Source organism: Psammomys obesus, unplaced genomic scaffold, assembly GCF_907164565.1.
Source record: "Psammomys obesus unplaced genomic scaffold, mPsaObe1.curated_primary_1811, whole genome shotgun sequence".
Lineage (NCBI taxonomy): Eukaryota > Metazoa > Chordata > Mammalia > Rodentia > Muridae > Psammomys > Psammomys obesus.
Genome location: NW_026596079.1, coordinates 588,814 through 604,136, shown reverse-complemented (window position 1 = coordinate 604,136; position 15,323 = coordinate 588,814). Strand labels below are relative to the sequence as shown.

Sequence of the window (15,323 nt, the reverse complement as noted above, 5' to 3'; positions counted from 1 at the left end):
GCGCGGCGCCGGGCTAGGCTGGTGGAGGGGTTGGAGGCCCTGGTGGTAGGGGCGTATGAGCTGGGACCGCTAGGCTGGGATCCGAGCGGGGCCAAGAGCCGGCAGCCGGCAGGGATCAGGGCACTTGGACGGCGGGATCGAAGGGGGCTGGCGCTTGAAGGCCCCGGCCGCGGCGGATTCTCGGGAGGTAGCGCTGCGCGGGGATGGGCCGGGGTGAGCCCCGCAAACGCAGGGCTACCAAGGGGCGGGTGAGGACCTTGTCGCCCTGTAGGAACAGGCTCGCCCGGGTTAGTTGAGGTTCTGGGCTTGATTCGTGAAGGAGCCGAGCGTACGCGACTGTGTGGCACCGCAGAGACCGCTGTCTACTGGATACCGCCTCATCACCAATCCTTGCTTGGAGGCCAGGCCGGCGGCTGCCTTCCTTTTTCCTCTTATGACGCGTGACCGGTCGGCTCATCTTTTCATCGAGGCATTCCTCGCGATATTACCGTAAGGTAGAGCCAGGTCGAGGGTAGTCACCCGGGGTTTCTTAAGCACTTGTTCATGGTTTCAGATGTAGCAAATCCCAGGGTTCTGTCAAGGCCTTTCTGCCTTTCAGCCCCGTGCTGCGACTTTGGGTAAAGCCTAGGCCTTAGTTTTCCAACCTGTGTTTTCTAGTGTGGTGGCGTAGTGTGTAGGGTAAGGTGTTCGGCCTGTAGGTAGTCCTCTGACCCTGTGTAGCAGGAATCATTCAGCCTCGGGTTCTTCTGCATGAGGCTTCTCACCTGGAATGCTTTGACAGTTTCTGACCTGAATCTTTCTGCATCCCATGAATTTAAGACTTGGTCACTGTACAGTGGTTTCTCAGTGAAGAGGGGACCCCAGAGGGTGAGAGTTACATTTCCTCGGGGATTTCTGTGCCTAGTTAATACCCTAGAAAACTGTTATCTCTGGAGTTCACACTTACGGCCTTGATCTCAGAGGCTGCACCTCACCTGTGCCCAGGACCCTTTTATAAAAACCAGAACCTGGCACTTTCTAATATGTGCTTATACCTCTTTAAATCCGTGCTGTCTCTGCAGGGATTCTCTAACTGTTCCTGTGCTGGTGAGAAGAGAGGACTGCAGTTTATTTCACTTTAAGAAAATATTTACATTCCCTTAGTTGTGTCTGTCTGAGTGTGTGTGTATGCATCATGTGTGTGCAAAAGCCCTCAGGGCAGAAGAGGGCATCTGCATCAGGTCACTTGGGACTGGAGTTTTGGCTGGCTGTGACATACCTTGTGGGTTCCAGAAACCAAATTGGGATCTTTGCAAGATCAGTAACTGCTCTTAACTGCTGAGCCATCTCTCCATCCCCTGTCTTACAAGCAACCAAACCTGCTAGAATTCAAGTATTGGGCTGGCCAGTCACTAAGTTTCAGGGATATTCCTGTTTCTGTTGACTCCAGTCCTGGGATTACAGAGGTATGTCACCCATATCCTGCTCGTACATAGGTTCTGGGATCTGAAGTCAGGTCCTCATGACCGTTCAGCAAGCACTATACAGAAAGGCATCTTCCAGCCCCTTAGTTTCATTTTATTTTTCTCTTCTCTGAGGCAGCATGTTACGCTGTATGGATAAATAGACTAGATGGGCCTTGAACTTAGAGATACCTTCCTCTTGCTTCCCCAGTGCTGGAGCTAAAGGTGTACAACCTCATGCCCAGCCTATACTTTACTTTTGAGGAATGATTTCTGAGTCATATTTGTGATTTGGGAGGCCCAAAGCATCAATGTTGGGCCTGCAGGGCGAAGGCTGTCTATCGGAAGGCCACACGTACACTGTGCTACACTATTCGCGTGCTATTTAATGCTTTGTTTTCCCCCGAGATGCTGGGATATGGAACTGTCTCCTGCCCACTCTGCACAGCTCTAAGCACTTGGTAGGAAATACTCCTGCCAGGTGTGATGGCACCTGCTTGTAATCCCAGAAGAGGCAGGAGGATTGCCACAAGTTCAAGACAAGCCTGGGCTTAGAACAGGGAGACCCTGTCTCAAGCCAAACAGAGACGCGTTCCTCTGTGCAACTCTCCTCCACTAACTGCCAACTCCACGTCAGATACCGGGGGGGGGGGGGGCTTTTGTACCACTGAGAATCTGGAGAGCGTGTATCCTGATACTGTCCCTAATTAAGATCCCTCTCCTGCAGGTGACTGTCCGGCTGGTCCAGCACCATGCACACACTTGTTTTCCTCAGCACACGTCAGGTGCTTCAGTGTGAGCCAGCTGCCTGCCAGGCCCTGCCCCTGCTGCCCCGAGAGCTCTTCCCCCTGCTGTTCAAGGTGGCTTTCATGGACAAGAAGACGGATGTGCTGCGTGAGCTGGTGTACTCGTGGCCCTTCCCACTGCTTAGCTTCCAGCAGCTGCTGCAGGAGTGTGCCCACTGCAGCCGAGCCCTGCTGCAGGAGCGGCTCAGCACGGAAAGCATGCAGGCTGTGATCCTGGGGCTGACCGCCCGGCTTCACACCCCAGAAGTGGAGGCTGGCGCACAACCCACCTGCAGGTATGCCTTCCTCTGAGGAGCCCGTGGACTAGGGGGTACAGAGAGCACTCTTTGAGTTGGTTCTAGTCTGTAGTTCTAAGGTTAGCAAGAGCGCGGGACGGGACTAGTCCTATTTGTCGCTTCTATACGAGGTGGCTGGGTGGGATGTGGGCCCTTCTCCCTCATCCCCTGTCTCTGCCCATCCCTGCCCCCAGGAAGCAGGCACTGCGGGTACTGGACATGACTGGTCTCCTGGATGACGGAGTGGAGCAGGATCGTGGGACCATGAACGTGTGGGACTGTGCAGCGGCCGTGGCCAGAACATGCATTGCTCAGCAGCACGGTGGGGGTGTGGAGCCGGGGCTGGCCCCCGTCCCCGTGGAAGTTCGGGTAGACCTTCGGGTAAACCGGGCCTCCTACACATTCCTTCGTAAGGCACTCCAGAGCAGTGCGGACAGCCCCCTGCGGATCTGCTGCCGGGACCTCCGGGCTGAAGATCTGCCCATTCACAACACTATGGCCCTGCTGGAGGTTTTGGATGCGGGCTGCCTGCGCCGTATAGACCTGCGCTTCAATAACCTGGGGTTGCGTGGCCTGTCTGTCATTATCCCACACGTGGCCCACTTTCACCACCTAGCTAGCCTGAGACTGCATTACGTGCATGGGGACTCAAGGCAGGCTTCCGTGGATGGTCTGGATAACTTTCGCTACTTTCTGGCTCAGATGGGCCGCTTCATCTGTCTTCGGGAGCTCAGCATTGGCTCTTCTCTCCTTTCCGGCAGGCTGGATCAACTGCTCAGGTGAGTAGGCCCTCCCATTGCTCTGTCCCTTCTCTGTGTGAGGACCTTCTCCTTGGCCTTGCCGCCCATGACCCCTCTGTAACCCCTTTGTCCCCGCAGCACCCTGAAGAGGCCCCTGGAAAGCCTAGAACTGGGCTTCTGTGCACTGTTACCTGAGGACCTACACTTCCTGGCTCAGAGCTCTCACGCTGCCCACCTTAAAAAGCTGGATCTGAGCGGCAACGACTTGTCAGGGGACCAGCTGACCCCCTTCCAGGGTCTGCTGCAGGCTGTGGCGGCCACACTGCTGCATCTTGAGCTGACCGAGTGCCATCTTGCTGATGCTCAGCTCTTGGCCACACTGCCCACCCTGACTCGCTGTGCCAGCCTCCGCTACCTTTGTCTCTATGGCAATCCTTTGTCTACGGCAGGACTTAAAGAGCTGCTTCAGGACTCCGCGGTACAGGCTGAGCTGCGCACTGTGGTGCACCCCTTCCCTGTAGACTGCTATGAGGGCCTTCCTTGGCCGCCACCTGTCTCTATCCTTCTGAAAGCCTCCATCAATGAGGAGAAGTTTGCCCGTGTAGAGGCTGAGTTGCACCAGCTGCTGTTAGCTTCGGGCCGTGCCCATGTACTCTGGACCACAGACATCCATGGGCGGCTGGCTGCAGACTATTTCAGCCTCTGATCTCTAGGGTTTGGGTGAGGTCAAGAGCCTTTGGGACCCTGCAGGAGGCCTGACACAAAGGCCCTCACCTTAGGTTTCCTGCAGAGTTTGCCTTGCTCCTGGGTATACCTTGAGTCACCTCTGCTTTCTGCAGTGCCCTTCACCTGCGCCCAGGATCTGGGTGACTTGGTGTTTCAGGCCTGTGCCCCGCTGCTCTGTAGGGCTGCACTTGACGGCTCTTCTAGGCTGCAGCCCCTCTGCAGGAAACAGCAGCACATCCCATACCCTTAGCAGGAGTGCAATGCCTTAAGGCAGATGTATGCAGATCTGCCTCGGGCGGTTTGGGAGTGCCCCATGCAGTCTGGGGCCTTACACCGTGTACCCTGCCTAGCACCCGAGGCACCCTGTTACCTGGCTCTGGAAGGTGTGAGCAAGGTACAAACGTGCAGTATCTGGAATGTGAGTTTATGGCTCTGTTGGGTTTTATGTGTCCTATATGGATGGGAAAGACTTGCCTGCATTTCTAGTGTTGTCTTATGGCCAGTTGTCAAGTGTCATCCAGTCTCCTGCCTGTCATCCTCACTAGGTTATCCCACTATTGCTACTGTCCAGAGCTAGGGTGAGTCGCTAGAGCTGGCGGCTGGGACCACCTTAGCCACAGCCCGCATCATTCACAGACCCACTACCGGCTCCAACACAGCGCCTTGGCGCGGCTTCTACTTTACTTTGGGCATGCGCGAGCTGCACCGGCCAATCCCCAGTGCTCACGTCATTGATACGCGCAGGCTCAGCAATGGATCTCATAGGCCACACGTGGAGGGAGGCGTAGCCCAGACATGAGCCCCTCGGGAGGGTTGTGTTCAGGCGGCTCCTCTGGCGGTATCTCTGCGAAGAGGGGTTTGGACCGGTCAATGACGAACATCTCGTGTCCGCGTTCATCTCGGAGCTCCTCGAGCTGCGCAAAAGTGCAAGGTCCATCGGAATAGTCATTGACAAACAGAGCGCCCTCCCCCGGCGGCGCTGGCACCTTTTTCCGCCGGCGTCGGCGTCTGCAGATCATGGCTGCCAAGAGCAGCGCAGTGAGTGCCAGCAGCGCGATGGCTGCTGCGATCGCCGTCTGCGTTGCTAGGCCCAGGGCTCGGAAGGCCATGCTGCCTGCCTCGTGCCGGGGCTCATGCCCCACAGGGCGCGTAGCCGGGACTTGCGGCGCGGGTAGCGGCTGGGACTGCTGCCGGGACGCGTTGACCAGGAGATGAAAGGGCACACGCACTTTGCCACCCGCATTGGCGGCTTCGCACTCGTACTTGCCTGCGTGGGCCAGGCTGATGTTGGTGAGGAAGAGCATGCCGCTGCCGGTGTCCCGGGTCGCGTGGCCGCCCAGGCCTGGCGGCCCACCTTCCAGCCGGGCCTGCGCTTGAGGCTTGCCATCGCGAGGCTGGGGCACCTTTCTCCAGACCACCAGCGGCTGTGGGTAACCTGAGGCCTGGCAGGCTACGTGCAGGTCCTCCCCTAGGTTGGCCGTGTGCTCCGCGGGCTCCACGTTCACGGAAGGAGGGATGCAGATGAGGCTGCCTCCAGATACTTCTAGGAGACTCTGTAGGGCCAGGCGTGGGGGCTCCGCGCACATGATCTTCTTGTCTCTGGAGCTCAGCAGCCGGCGGCCCCCCTCTTTGATCCAAGAGCCCAGCCAGTGAAGGGCACAGTCACAGCGCCATGGGTTCTCTGTGTAGGGCAGAATACAGCCTAGGTAGACGCGTCCTGCTAATCCAGACGGAAGCCCTTTCCCACCTCTTACAGATGCCTACAGAGTCTAGAGTGCCAGAGCCCTAATCCCCTCTTCCCTGTCTTCAAGTTCCTGAAAAAGCATCAGTCTGAAGTTCCAGTTTCACAAGCCTCCATGTCCTTGCACATCCGTGCAAGCACTGAACCCCTGTTCTCAAGTGAGCACTCTCCAATTCTGTCCCCCTCTGACGACAAGTTGTAAGGGCACCAGTGCTCCACAGGGAGAGGTCCAGGACAGCCAGGGCTACACAGAGAAACCCTGGCTTGAAAATCCAAAAATAAAGCCTTGCTTCTGTTAAGTTACTCTATGGAGCTTGTGATTTCCTTAACCAGGGAGGGAGGGAGGGCCCTGAGCTGTTACTCTACCAGCACTCCTGGTGGTCCTTTGCCATGTCTGAAGGTTCTGTTGTGGCCCTGCCCAGGGAGTGCCATGGTGAAGCAGGGCAGAAAGGTAAGATTATAGGGGCACAGGAAGGGAGGCAAGTCCCCACAGAATCTGGTTGAAGCTTCTCACCAAGTGAGAATCAAGGATTACAGCACAATTAACATTTGCTTGAAGATTGCCAGTGGAACAATATTCCTTTTATATATGACCCTCAAGAATGACCTTACCCTTTTTTTTTTTTTTTTAAATTTCAAAACACTTCTTAATAAGAAATTTTTATTTTCTGAGCATTGTGTTTTGTTTGCATTCACGTCTGAGGGTGTCAGATCCCCTGGAACTGGAGTTACAGGCATGTGGGTGCTGGGATATGAACCCTGGGTTGTCTGGAAAACAGCAAGTGCTCTTACCCACCAAACCATCCCTCTAGCCCGACATTACTCCTTTTGTAGGTAATTTCGGGGGGAGGGGGAACACCCAGACTAAACCTTCGTTTGCAGGAGGGGCTTCTTCCTCTTGTTACCTAGGAATTTGCATTATCTGATGTAACCCTGTCCAAATGCATGGGAACCACTCTAGGAGCTCACTTAAGCTGTCTGTTTTGTTTTCAAGACAGGGTTTCTCAGTATAGCCCTGGCTGTCCTGGAACTTAGTTTTGGGGACCAGGCTGGTCTCAAGCTTAGAGATCTTTCTGCCTCCCAAGTTCTGGAACTAAAGGCTTGTGCCCCATGCCTGGCTCCCTTAGGTTCTTTAACAATCCCTTGACATGGGATTTCTGAAGTCATTTAAAAAAAAACAAAAGTCTATATGGCTATTGTAAAGACAGGTATTTGTGACTTTGTAAGGCCTACACGGACACCTGGGTGCTTCCACAGCACCTGTCCTAACGCTGATGTTTCAAATCTATGTTAATGTCCACTCCAATAAATCTGACATCTTGTGGATCCCGAAATTTTTTTTCTGCGGTGAAGTGAAGAACCGGGCTCTTCCTGAGTGAGAGACTCCCCAGGCTAGAAGTGGCCACAGTGTGAAGCTGACAGTAGGAAGCTCCTGTGTACCTAAGCCTGCTTCTCCCTACTGGGGCAGCTGTGGACCAAGAAGAGTTACCTGTGAGGCGCAGGACTTGCAGGCTGCTCAGAGGCTGCAGGGCCTCTCTGCTGATGGTGCCCAGTTGATTCCTGCTGAGGTCTAGCAGGGCCAGGGAGGAAAGGCCGGCCAGGGCCTGGTCCTCCAGCAATTCGATGCTGTTTTCTTGAAGATGCAGCTCCTGCAGTCGCTGAAGTAGGGACAGCGGATCATCAGGGAAAAGGGCCATGGGAAGCTAGACAAGGTTGACTTCTCTCCCCCAACCCCTCCCGCCAGTACGGCGGTTATCGAGAGCCCAGCAAGATCCCGCACTTTGGGCCTTTGTCGCTCACCGGTAGGTGCAAGAAGGTGAAATCCAGCAGCTTCGCCAGCTGGTTTCCAGCCAGGTAAAGCACGCGCAGCTGGACCAAGCCCACAAACGCACCGCCCCGCAATCCCCGAAGCCGGTTGCCGGTGAGCGCCAGTTCAAGCAGGCGCGGCTGTGCGCGGAAGGCGCCCGACTCCAGCGCTCGCAGGGTGTTGTTGTGCAGGTAGAGGTGGCGTAGGGCAGCGAGCGGTGCCAGGGCTCCTTGCTCCAGGTGCGCGATGCTATTGTCTTGCAGGAACAGCGTCTGGGGGCCGGGGGGACGAGAAGATCGCTTCACTGTGGGGAATGGCACTTCCAAGGAGCACCCCCTCCCGCTTGCCTGCCTCTGCACCCTAGGGACCTTCCACTGCACCTCTGGTGTCCACACCGTCTCTTCCTTTACGGCGGGCACTTGTAGCCCACCACTTCAATGCAAGGCCCTCCTCCAGTCCCGCACAGTGCCCACCTGCGTCCCGGGGGGGATTCCCGGTGGGACGACGCGCAACCGCAGGGCGCCGCACTCCACGGTGGCGCTGTAGCAGCGGCAGGCGGCGGGACAGCCAGTGGCACGCGGGAGTCCGGGCAGCAGCGGCAGCGGCAGCAACCCCAGCAGTAGCGGAAGCAGCGAGGGGGCCTCCGGGGCCATTTCCGAAGAGCCCCACCGGGAAGCTGTGGCTTCCCTAGGGAATGGACCCGGATGGGATGCGCCTCCTGAAACAGGGTTAGCAAGCCAGTGCTAACATGATCCAGCCAGCGCAGGAGCAGGGATGTCGTGCCAGGTTTGGTGGGCTATGCTCTTAACCTAGACACCGGGGAGGCTGGGGCGGCAGGATTGTTGTAAGCTCAAGGCCAGGCGGAAGCTCTGTTCCAGGCCGGTGTGGCTGGACTACAGTGAGACTTAGCATCCAGGGGCCCGGGAGGTGGCAGTGCAGCCTTTAATCCCAGAATTTACTTGGGAGGCAGAGGCAGGCAGATATCCATTAGTTCTACAGCGTGTGTTCCAAGGACAGCCAAGGCTATACAGAGGAACCCTGTTTCGAAAAACCAACGAAACAAGAACCAAACAACCCCCAAACCACCAGCACTCAGGAGGCAGAGGAGGGTGGCTCTCTAAGTTGAGGCCAGACTGACCTATATAGTGAATGCCTGGTTGGTCATGGTGTGCAGCTGGAGAGATGGTTCAGAAGTTAAGAGCGCTGGCTGCTCTTCCAAAGGTCCCGAGTTCAATTCTCTCCCAACCACACAGTGGCTCGCAACCATCTATAATGAGATCTGGTGCCCTCTTCTGGCATGCAGGTGTACACGCAGACAGAACACTGTATACATAATAAATAAATAAATAGATATTTTTCTCTTGGTAAAGCCTGTATGAGGGCAGCAAGATGGCCGCACAAGTAAAGGCAGGAATAAAGTCTGGCAAGTCTGAGGACCTAAGCTGCGTCTGCGTCTATTAAACCCACGTGAAGGTGGAAGGAGAAAAACGATTCCACAAAGTGTCCTTTGACTTCTGGGGTTGTTCCCCCGACCCATGAATGCACACACTTTTTATAAAGTAAATAAACTCCAAAAAACAAAAACACATTCAGAAAGGCAAGGGGATGGACATCAGAAGAGGGAGAAAACAGGGAACGGGACAGGAGCCTACCACAGAGGGCCTTTGAAAGGCTCTACCCAGCAGGTATCAAGGCAGATGCTGAGACTTATGGCCAACCTTTGGGCAGAGTGCAGGGAATCTTATGAAAGAAGTAGGAAATAGTAAGACCTGGAGAGGACAGGAGCTCCACAAGGAGAGCAACAAAACCAAAAAAATCTAGGCACAGGGATCTTTTCTGAGACTGATACTCCAACCAAGGACTATTCATAGAGATAACCTAGAACCCCTGCACAGATGTAGCCCATGGCAGCTCAGTGTCCAAGTGGGTTCCATTGTAATGGGACTGTCTCTGACATGAACTGATTGGCCTGCTCTCTGATCACCTCCCCCTGAGAGGGAAGCAGCCTTATCAGTCCACAGAGGAAGACAATGCAGCCACTCTTGATAGACTAGGATCATAAGGAAGAGAAGACCTCCCCTATCAGTGGACTGGGGGAGGGGCATAGGTGGAGGAGGGGGAGCGAGGGGAGGATTGGGAGGGGAGGAGGGAGGGAGCTACAGGGGGGATACAAAGTGAATAAACTAATTAATAAAAATAAATTTAAAACCAACAAAAACAATCTTTCCTTGAGTGCCCATAGCTCACCCTAGACCTCTTCTTAGGCCTGTGCTGACAGCCTCCTGCTCTTCGCCAGCAGGACAGCATGATCTTCACCTGGTGACGGGCTCTCCTTGGATCCCAGATACAACGGGAAGTAATATAGGCTTGGGAACTGCTGGGTGGCAAGTCCAGGGCCCAGTTACCCAGGCATGGACCTAGAAGAGCAGCTCTGGGCAGGCACGTTCTCTTGGTCTCACTCTAAGGGTATTGGCATCAGCATAGAGTTCAACACAGAGCAGAAACTTCTTTGTGCCCCAACACAAGAGCAAGGGACCCCACAAGACCTATGACCCCAGCTTTTGGGTCATTTGTCATGATCTGAGGGGGATGTAGGAAGAAACGGTGGTTGAAACAGCCAGGTGAGGTCCATGATCCTCCTGTGTAGGGATGGAAGCTGGTGGATGTTTACCTAGAGTTACATTTTTCCTCAACTATCTCATACTTTAATTTCCTTTTAGACAGGGTCTGTGGTGTTTCTCTGGCCGGCCTAGAACTCATTATGTGGACCATGAAGGCCCCAAACCCAGAGATGTCTGTCTCTGCCTCCAAGTTCAAAGACCCATGGCACTATGCCTAGTTCGTTTCTTTCTTTCTTTTTCTTTTTTTAAAAATTCTTAGCTGGGCATGGTGGCACATGCCTTTAATCTCTTTAATTCTTGGCCAGCAGGCAGCCTGGTCTACAAAGTGAGTCCAGGACAGCCAGGCCACAGAAACCATCTTGAACCTCCCCCCTCCCCGCCCCCCAGGATTTCTCTCTGTAGGATGGTTGTGAGCCACCAATGCAGGCTTGGAAGTAAACCTGGGTCCTCTGGAAGAACAGCAGCCAGTACTCTTAACCACGGAGCCATCTCTCCACCCCCAGCCCCACCCCCCTGAGACAGGGTTTCTTTCTTGTGTCTCTGACTCCCTATGGAAAGCACGTTGGCCTTGAACTCACAGAGATCCTCCTGCCCCTCCAGTACTCGGATTAAGGGTGTGAGCCTCACACCTGGCCATTCTAATTCTTTGAGCCTCAATCTTGCTATGGCCCACGCTATTCTTGGACTTGAGACACTCTTGCTCAGGCTCCCATGTGGCAGGGTCACAGGCGCACGACATCACACCTAGCTTTCTCGGGTAATTTTTTTTTTTTGAACTGAGGGATATGACAAACAGTAGGAAAAGCAATTCAGAGCCTTCGCCCCACCCTTCGAGGTGGCTCCAAATGGCTCTCTGTCTCTAGAGTAGGTATATCCTGGCTGGGATGTGGGGGAAGCCTTCGGTCATCAATCGCTTTTTTTCTTCTTCTCTCCTTCCTTTTGGGGATCGACTTCAGTGTCTCCTGCACACCAGGCACAGGCCCCAGCACACAAGTTACACTCTCATCATCCCAACTGGGCACCTAGCTTTCTAAGTAGGATATGTGAGCAGCATCCTCTCAAACTATAAAGAAGTGCCTTCTGCAGTAGCTATTGCGTGTGCCTGTGAACCTAGAGACAGGAGGCCTGGGGTCTAGCTCTAGGCACAGCGAGCTCAGTTTTAATGGTGGTAGCAGGGCTGAGAAGCCTGCTTTTCTGAAGTTAAGGAAAAAGGGTGCGCTGTTCTCCAGCCTCATTTGGCATGGTCTACTGTTTTAACAGCTTATTCACCAGGTCTTCTTGCTCTGAGTCAAGTTGAATTGTATTAAGCGGCCTTGCTGTTTATTTTCAATTTTTGCACCGACTGTAAGTCACATGATCATTTAAAGTCAATAGAGATGAGGCAGCACAGCAGTAAAGTTTTAATGGAATAGCTTTGGCACAGGCAAAGGCAGTTCCTAGATATCTCAAAACATGTGGAGCCCCAAGAAGCAGGGACGTTTGCTAGGCTTTTAACTTCCGGGAGCACAAATGACTGTTTGGTCCCTGGCTTCAGGCCTTGTGTATTACAGCCTTCAGTAGCAAAGCCTCGCTTGCTCTGTGCATTAGAGATCAGAGCTGCTGCTCATGCAGACGCTCAGATGTGCATCAGTGCAAGACAGCCATGACAGGAATTAAGGGCCCCTTACTAGATGAGCCCAGAAATCCTTTTAACAGGACATGAACCTCTAATCCTGGGCAGGAGTGGGATGCCGATCTCCTGGGTGCCCATCTAGGCGGGAAGTGGGTGGTGAGGAGCCCTGTGTCCTCCCTCGGGCTCAGTACGAAGCCCCAGCTAAGGTCTCTGGCAGCCTTTGCGACCTGGCGCTTTTAACCAGCAATACCTCTCCCTAGCCGCCCCCTCCCGCTCCAGTGGATGCGAGCCTGCTCATAGAGGGCGTGGTTTCCATCCCCCCACCTCCGGCCAGATCCTATGACCTTTCCTAGGTGCCCCAGTCAGAACCTAGAGGGTCCCGATCCCGCCCCCGAGCCTGGTGACCTTGGGCCAGGATCTAACCCCCCCTCACCTGCTCCAGTGGCGAGCGACTCCCCGCGGTGCTTGCGGCTGCAAGACTGGAGAAGCAGCGGGGGGGTTGGGGTGGGCGCGCACGCGCACCGACACAAGCGCTCCTTGCGCTTGCCGCCCTGCCTGACGTGACCAGCGTGGGCCAATCCGTGGGATGCAAGGCCGGTGAAAGGGTTAGAGGTGGCCGAGAGGACCTCTGTAGGGACCAAGGATAGCAGAGCCGCGCCAGAACCTTGGACAGCGCCAGGCTACTGTGGCCCTAAGGCGTACCCTGCGCGCACGCGCACTCACTCCCGGCGTGCAGTTGACAGGGGACATCTAGGTCAACCCGGAGTGCCGGAGCCGAGGGTGAACCTGCGAGTGCTACAAAGCCCAGTGTTTGCCCTAACCCTCCCCACCCAGCCCCAGCCGGGGAGGCTCAGGGAGGCGGGGCGGCGAGCAGCAGCGGGGCCAGATCCATAGTTAGGGCGATGCGGCGACCTTGCCAGTGCACGTGAGAGGGGAGCGAGGGTGAGCCAGGTCCATACTCGAAGCAGGCGCTGAGCTCGAAGGCCAGGGCCGAGCGCACCAGGCCCACGCCTCCCGCGCGCTCCGGGGCCGGGTGGTACAGGCGCCCGTTGGCCGCCAGGGGTAGCAAGCGGGCCGGCTCAAAGGGTGTCGTCAGGGCCTCGCCGCCGCCGCAGTAGGAGAGGCGAGGCGCCTCGCTGTCGGGGGCCAGCAGGTGCGTGAAGACCACCGGCCGGTCTTCACAGCGCAGGAAGTTTCGCTCTCTGCCACAAGGCGAGAGGAAGGGGAAGGAAGCCTCGTAGCGCCCGCTGCGGTTGGGTCTCAGGCGAGAGAAGAAAGTGACCAGGAACTGCAGGTCTGTGGGAACAAAAGGCACGACTGTTCACGCTCCGTGAGCGAGCTGCCCGGACAGACTCCATTTCCTGGGCACCCCAGCACTGGCTCGAGACCGCCGCCCCCTGGAGGTGGGGGCTTCCCTCAGAAGCCGGGAAGATGAGGCCTTGACGGGCAGGGGGAGAGAGGCACGGAGGGCAGCGAGCAATACCTTTGAAGCAGGTGATAAAGTTCTTCATTTTGGAGTCATCTAGGAAAAGCTGCGGACAGAAGGGACAGACAGTGGACAGTGAGTCCTGGCAGGAAGGCCTTGGGCCCAGTGTTGTGCTCGCTGTCCTGGCCTTTTCTGTAGAGTGTGTTCAAGGGGGCATGAGAAGGGCCCTGAGGAGTTCCCACAGCCACATAACGGCTACCAGCACTGCAGCCTCCTCCCACCCCAGCTCTAAAGCAGGTCTGACTGCCGATTGTCTCCCGCAGTCCCGAGCATTCAGCTCTGGGACTGGCGCTAGGCCAGGCTAGTGTGGACCAGCGGGACTGGGACGGGGTCGCCTTAAGAGGTTGGCGCTGGTTTCCGGCTCCCCGCCTGGGCTTTGGAAGTCAGGCTCAACACCACACGCAGCCTCTATTCCGAGGTATCAGCCCTAGAACTCTTCCCCTCTGGCTGGCAGCTCCCTCAGGGCTCCTGTCTTGCGCCAGGCACACCTGGCCTTGGTGATCCACGTAGTAGAAATACTCCCGGGTTCTGGGTTCCGGGCTCTGGCCCTGTGTGTAGGAGACACGCTCGTCCCCACTGCAGGCCCGAGCTCCCTGTGACCTCGCCGAGACTAGTGCTAAGTTACGCAGCGCCCTGCAAGGCGGCCACATCCTTCCACAGCGGAAACAGGTCACAGACTGAGCTGTGGCCCGGGGTTGTGGGTTCCGCCGGTAGCACGAGTCCGGCGGGGCGGGGCTGCCTGCTCCGCCCCGGAAGGAGGTAAGCGGTGTGGATCCGGCCCCCGCCCCCTTTCCCCTCCCCGTTAGAAGGAACCCGAGGCACAGGCAGCGGAGTGTGCACTTGAACTTTATTCACACGGAGCTCAGTCACCTCGGTCTACACGTCCGAGAGCGAGCCTGCGGCCAGGCCACCGGAGAGGTTCAGAATCCGCCCTCGAGGGCTGCGGGGCCTCAGCATGGCGGAACTTTTGTTTTTAATAAATAAAAACAACTCTAAAAATATATTTATATATAAACGGGAGAAATGAAGTTTGACAGCGGCTGGAACTGAGATTCCAGAATGGAAAACGCAGAGGAGTCCAGGTCCCATCCACGCTCCGCCCGGGTGTGGAGTTTGGTCAGAGGCCGCGAGGTCAGAGGGTGGTTCTAACTTGTTCTGGCCGAGGACGGCAACGGCAGTTCAAGAGATAAATAGCATCTGGTTAAAACTATGTTCTTAGCAAACTTAGTTCTGACATCTGTCATTCTATTTATATCTTTATACACAAGTAGGATGGGTGCGGGGCTAGATTCTGGACTCAAACCAAAAAATAAAAACATAAACACAAAACCTCTCTCCCTCCCCCACCCGCCCCAAGAACGCCTGCCTAGCCCTGGCCGTACCCCAGAGGGCTTTGGTTTGGGGCCTCCCTTGCATTGGGCAGATGGGGCTGCGTCCTAGCAGTGGCCAGCACAGCTCTCTAGAGCGCCTCTAACTCTCCTTCAGGCCCCAGCCAGAGGCCCCTAGATCAGGGTAGGCGGGGTCAGGGCGAGAGTGCCTAGGTGGACTGCCCTGAAGAGGGGACGAGGTCGTGTTGCCCTGAGCAACGCGGCATGTGCTTCGGCCGACTAGGAGGGCAGTGTCGCTCGGCTCCGGGAAACAGAAGGCACTTCTCGGGGCTGGCCTGCTATCCGCAGGGCGAGCCGGTGCCTGCAGAACTGGCCGCAAGTTATGGCGCGGCTGCTTTGCCCGGGAGGGCCTGGAGCGGGGCGGGGCGGGCATCTGGCGGGGCCTGGCATGCTGCCTCGCACTGGGGCCTTCCCTCCCACCTCCCCAGATGTCACCCTAGCCGGTGTCCATAGCCCATGTGCTATAGCACGCCCTCCATGAAGCTGGTGTCTAGATGCTGAATGAGCACTCGAAGGAAGGACATCTCTTTTCGTGTATTCTCGAAGATGATGCGCGGGTCATCCGACTGGCAGCGCAGGCAGTTGGGTGCCATCACCATGGCCAGGTTGCTGACGTCCATTTTGGTGATGGCTACATTGGCAGGCTGTACGAACACCTGGGTGAGGAGGGTCAGGGAGA

At 56.1% G+C, this 15,323-nt stretch overlaps 4 protein-coding genes across 10 annotated transcripts in view; 1 reads left to right on the top strand and 3 right to left on the bottom strand.

Annotated features, from left to right (window-relative positions):
* The first annotated feature begins 8 nt into the window (after positions 1 to 8).
* Lrrc14 (leucine rich repeat containing 14) lies at positions 9 to 4,485 on the top strand. Its single transcript, XM_055626614.1, has 4 exons — positions 9 to 494; positions 2,170 to 2,523; positions 2,718 to 3,302; positions 3,402 to 4,485. The coding sequence occupies exons 2-4, from the start codon at positions 2,195 to 2,197 to the stop codon at positions 3,967 to 3,969; spliced, it is 1,482 nt and encodes a 493-aa protein (XP_055482589.1). The 5' UTR covers positions 9 to 494; positions 2,170 to 2,194; the 3' UTR covers positions 3,970 to 4,485.
* A 153-nt stretch (positions 4,486 to 4,638) lies between these two features.
* On the bottom strand, positions 4,639 to 12,263 carry Lrrc24 (leucine rich repeat containing 24). Of its 4 annotated transcripts, none has more exons than XM_055626608.1 (5): positions 12,204 to 12,263; positions 8,011 to 8,255; positions 7,531 to 7,809; positions 7,220 to 7,388; positions 4,639 to 5,670 (listed from the first exon to the last, which is right to left on the bottom strand). In XM_055626608.1, the coding sequence occupies exons 2-5, from the start codon at positions 8,188 to 8,190 to the stop codon at positions 4,736 to 4,738; spliced, it is 1,563 nt and encodes a 520-aa protein (XP_055482583.1). In that variant the 5' UTR covers positions 8,191 to 8,255; positions 12,204 to 12,263; the 3' UTR covers positions 4,639 to 4,735. The 4 variants fall into 4 exon arrangements, with proteins under 4 accessions (XP_055482583.1, XP_055482585.1, XP_055482581.1 ...); XM_055626610.1 differs by having other exon boundaries at positions 8,011 to 8,224; positions 12,204 to 12,235; XM_055626606.1 differs by lacking the exon at positions 12,204 to 12,263 and adding an exon at positions 8,676 to 8,748.
* On the bottom strand, positions 11,536 to 14,025 carry CUNH8orf82 (chromosome unknown C8orf82 homolog). 2 transcript variants are annotated; one of them, XR_008722365.1, is made up of 4 exons: positions 13,745 to 14,025; positions 13,254 to 13,302; positions 12,204 to 13,066; positions 11,536 to 12,060 (listed from the first exon to the last, which is right to left on the bottom strand). XR_008722365.1 is itself a non-coding variant. In XM_055626617.1 (3 exons), the coding sequence occupies exons 1-3, from the start codon at positions 13,904 to 13,906 to the stop codon at positions 12,621 to 12,623; spliced, it is 657 nt and encodes a 218-aa protein (XP_055482592.1). In that variant the 5' UTR covers positions 13,907 to 14,025; the 3' UTR covers positions 11,536 to 12,620. The 2 variants fall into 2 exon arrangements, 1 of the variants encoding a protein (XP_055482592.1); XM_055626617.1 differs by having other exon boundaries at positions 11,536 to 13,066.
* Positions 14,026 to 14,086: 61 nt separating this feature from the next.
* Positions 14,087 to 15,323, bottom strand: part of Arhgap39 (Rho GTPase activating protein 39) — a 93,128-nt gene continuing 91,891 nt past the window's right edge. For all 3 annotated transcript variants that reach the window (XM_055626600.1, XM_055626602.1, XM_055626601.1), the window contains one exon: positions 14,087 to 15,300. In XM_055626600.1, the coding sequence (XP_055482575.1) occupies positions 15,106 to 15,300 (195 nt within the window). In that variant the 3' untranslated portion in view covers positions 14,087 to 15,105. The remainder of the gene's footprint in view (positions 15,301 to 15,323) is intronic.

Bases quoted from the DNA above. Each gene is read 5' to 3' on its own strand.
- Lrrc14 (XM_055626614.1), top strand. From the start codon at position 2,195: ATGCACACACTTGTTTTCCTCAGCACACGTCAGGTGCTTCAGTGTGAG. The intron at 2,524-2,717 runs GTATGCCTTCCT...CCCTGCCCCCAG, and splicing joins GGCGCACAACCCACCTGCAG to GAAGCAGGCACTGCGGGTAC. The intron at 3,303-3,401 runs GTGAGTAGGCCC...TTGTCCCCGCAG, and splicing joins AGGCTGGATCAACTGCTCAG to CACCCTGAAGAGGCCCCTGG.
- Lrrc24 (XM_055626608.1), bottom strand. From the start codon at position 8,190: ATGGCCCCGGAGGCCCCCTCGCTGCTTCCGCTACTGCTGGGGTTGCTG. The intron at 7,810-8,010 runs GTGGGCACTGTG...CCCGGCCCCCAG, and splicing joins GAATCCCCCCCGGGACGCAG to ACGCTGTTCCTGCAAGACAA. The intron at 7,389-7,530 runs GTGAGCGACAAA...TCCCTACTTCAG, and splicing joins TCACCTTCTTGCACCTACCG to CGACTGCAGGAGCTGCATCT.
- CUNH8orf82 (XM_055626617.1), bottom strand. From the start codon at position 13,906: ATGTGGCCGCCTTGCAGGGCGCTGCGTAACTTAGCACTAGTCTCGGCG. The intron at 13,303-13,744 runs GTGTGCCTGGCG...TTCTGTCCGCAG, and splicing joins ACGTGGATCACCAAGGCCAG to CTTTTCCTAGATGACTCCAA. The intron at 13,067-13,253 runs GTATTGCTCGCT...TTGTTCCCACAG, and splicing joins CTTTATCACCTGCTTCAAAG to ACCTGCAGTTCCTGGTCACT.